This window comes from Cyprinodon variegatus, unplaced genomic scaffold (assembly GCF_000732505.1).
Source record: "Cyprinodon variegatus isolate N-32 unplaced genomic scaffold, C_variegatus-1.0 Scaffold292, whole genome shotgun sequence".
In the NCBI taxonomy this organism is placed as follows: domain Eukaryota; kingdom Metazoa; phylum Chordata; class Actinopteri; order Cyprinodontiformes; family Cyprinodontidae; genus Cyprinodon; species Cyprinodon variegatus.
In genome coordinates this window covers 784,099-785,421 of record NW_015150745.1, presented here as the reverse complement: position 1 = coordinate 785,421, position 1,323 = coordinate 784,099, and the positions used below count along the sequence as shown (strand labels likewise).

General features: G+C 34.6%; 1 protein-coding gene across 1 annotated transcript in view; it reads left to right on the top strand.

Moving 5' to 3' along the window:
* The window catches only part of LOC107090374 (3-hydroxy-3-methylglutaryl-coenzyme A reductase-like), a 17,156-nt gene that overhangs the window by 6,733 nt on the left and 9,100 nt on the right, over positions 1–1,323 (top strand). Inside the window, 2 exon segments of the mRNA XM_015383707.1 lie at positions 523–544; positions 900–1,089. Of these exon segments, the coding sequence (XP_015239193.1) occupies positions 523–544; positions 900–1,089 (212 nt within the window).

Here is a 1,323-nt window from a genome sequence, read left to right as displayed (position 1 = left end):
AATCAAAAAATAATCAACAGATTAATCAATTTGCAAAATTATCTGTAGTTGCAGCCCTGGTTAGAACCAATCGGACAACGAAAGATGTGATATAAAAACCTCCTTTTAAAGAAAGAAAAGATGGTTTATATTTTTGATATATATAAACAGCGCTTCTAGGACATAATAAATGTCCATTTAGACGGGACACCATTAAGCCTGACCAGAGTGCCTAGATAGGCTAATCCAGAGGCGACTTTTTATAAACCAATATATTAAAAATATGTACTGTTTATATCAGTTTAAAAATGTTGAGATGTTACTTGTAGTCTATATTATCCAGCGCCAGTACAGAGTAGAAACTACTTGGTGTAATGCAGCCATCCATCAATTTTATTTTGAAATTCACAGGGCAGAAGACCATAGAACAGATGATCGATTATTATTTTTCCACAATTACAAAGCTGTTCATTTTAAACAGCATAGAAATAAATAACTTTCTGTGAGTTGATATAATTGTAATCATGATATTTGATCATTTAGATAGATTTGCTGATTTACAGCCGTCTATTTGTGTCAAAATAACATGGGACCTTTATTTCTGAAATAAACCACATCAGCTTAATATGAAGCTTCAGCCGTGTGGAAATTATCAAAGTTTTTTTTTTTTTTCTGAGTTTTCTACCTGATCCTCATCAGACCTCATTGAACAACAAATGAAACATGATCATCAGAATGTCCTTTATGGTTGTTGATCGCAGAGTGATTCAGACTCCAGGCGCTGTAGCGTTTTCTTTTTATTTTCCAAATCTATAGTTTTTTGGCCAAAGTTCATTTGTTTCTAATTCCTGTTGACATGTGAAACATTTTGCAACCAGTGCATCCATTTGTACGAATACTGTAACTCCCTTTGATCCCAGTTGATGTCTGATTAAAATCAATCTTCATCTAACTGGTTTCTCTTCTGCAGAAGTCACTAAATCAATGGAAGAGAAACACTGCGACTCATTTTTGGAGGAGAGCTCTGCTCAGGCAGGCAGTGCTCCTCCAAGCTGTGGACCAGAACTGCGCTCAGTGGAGGAATGTTTGGCCATCCTCTCAGATCCTCAGGTGATTTACCACATCGTACTTTAAAGTCATAGGGAAGTCATATTTAAATTTCAAATCATTCTGGCTTAAACATGTTTATAAATGTACTCTTTATCAGACGTTATTGTCCAAAAATGTGTGTTTTATTTATTTTTATTTTTTTCGTTATCTTATCCAGGCCAGTTAGTTATACATCAGCCTGAACACCTAATTCAGCCAATCATATGTCAATGGTCATCTGTCAATCATAATTTT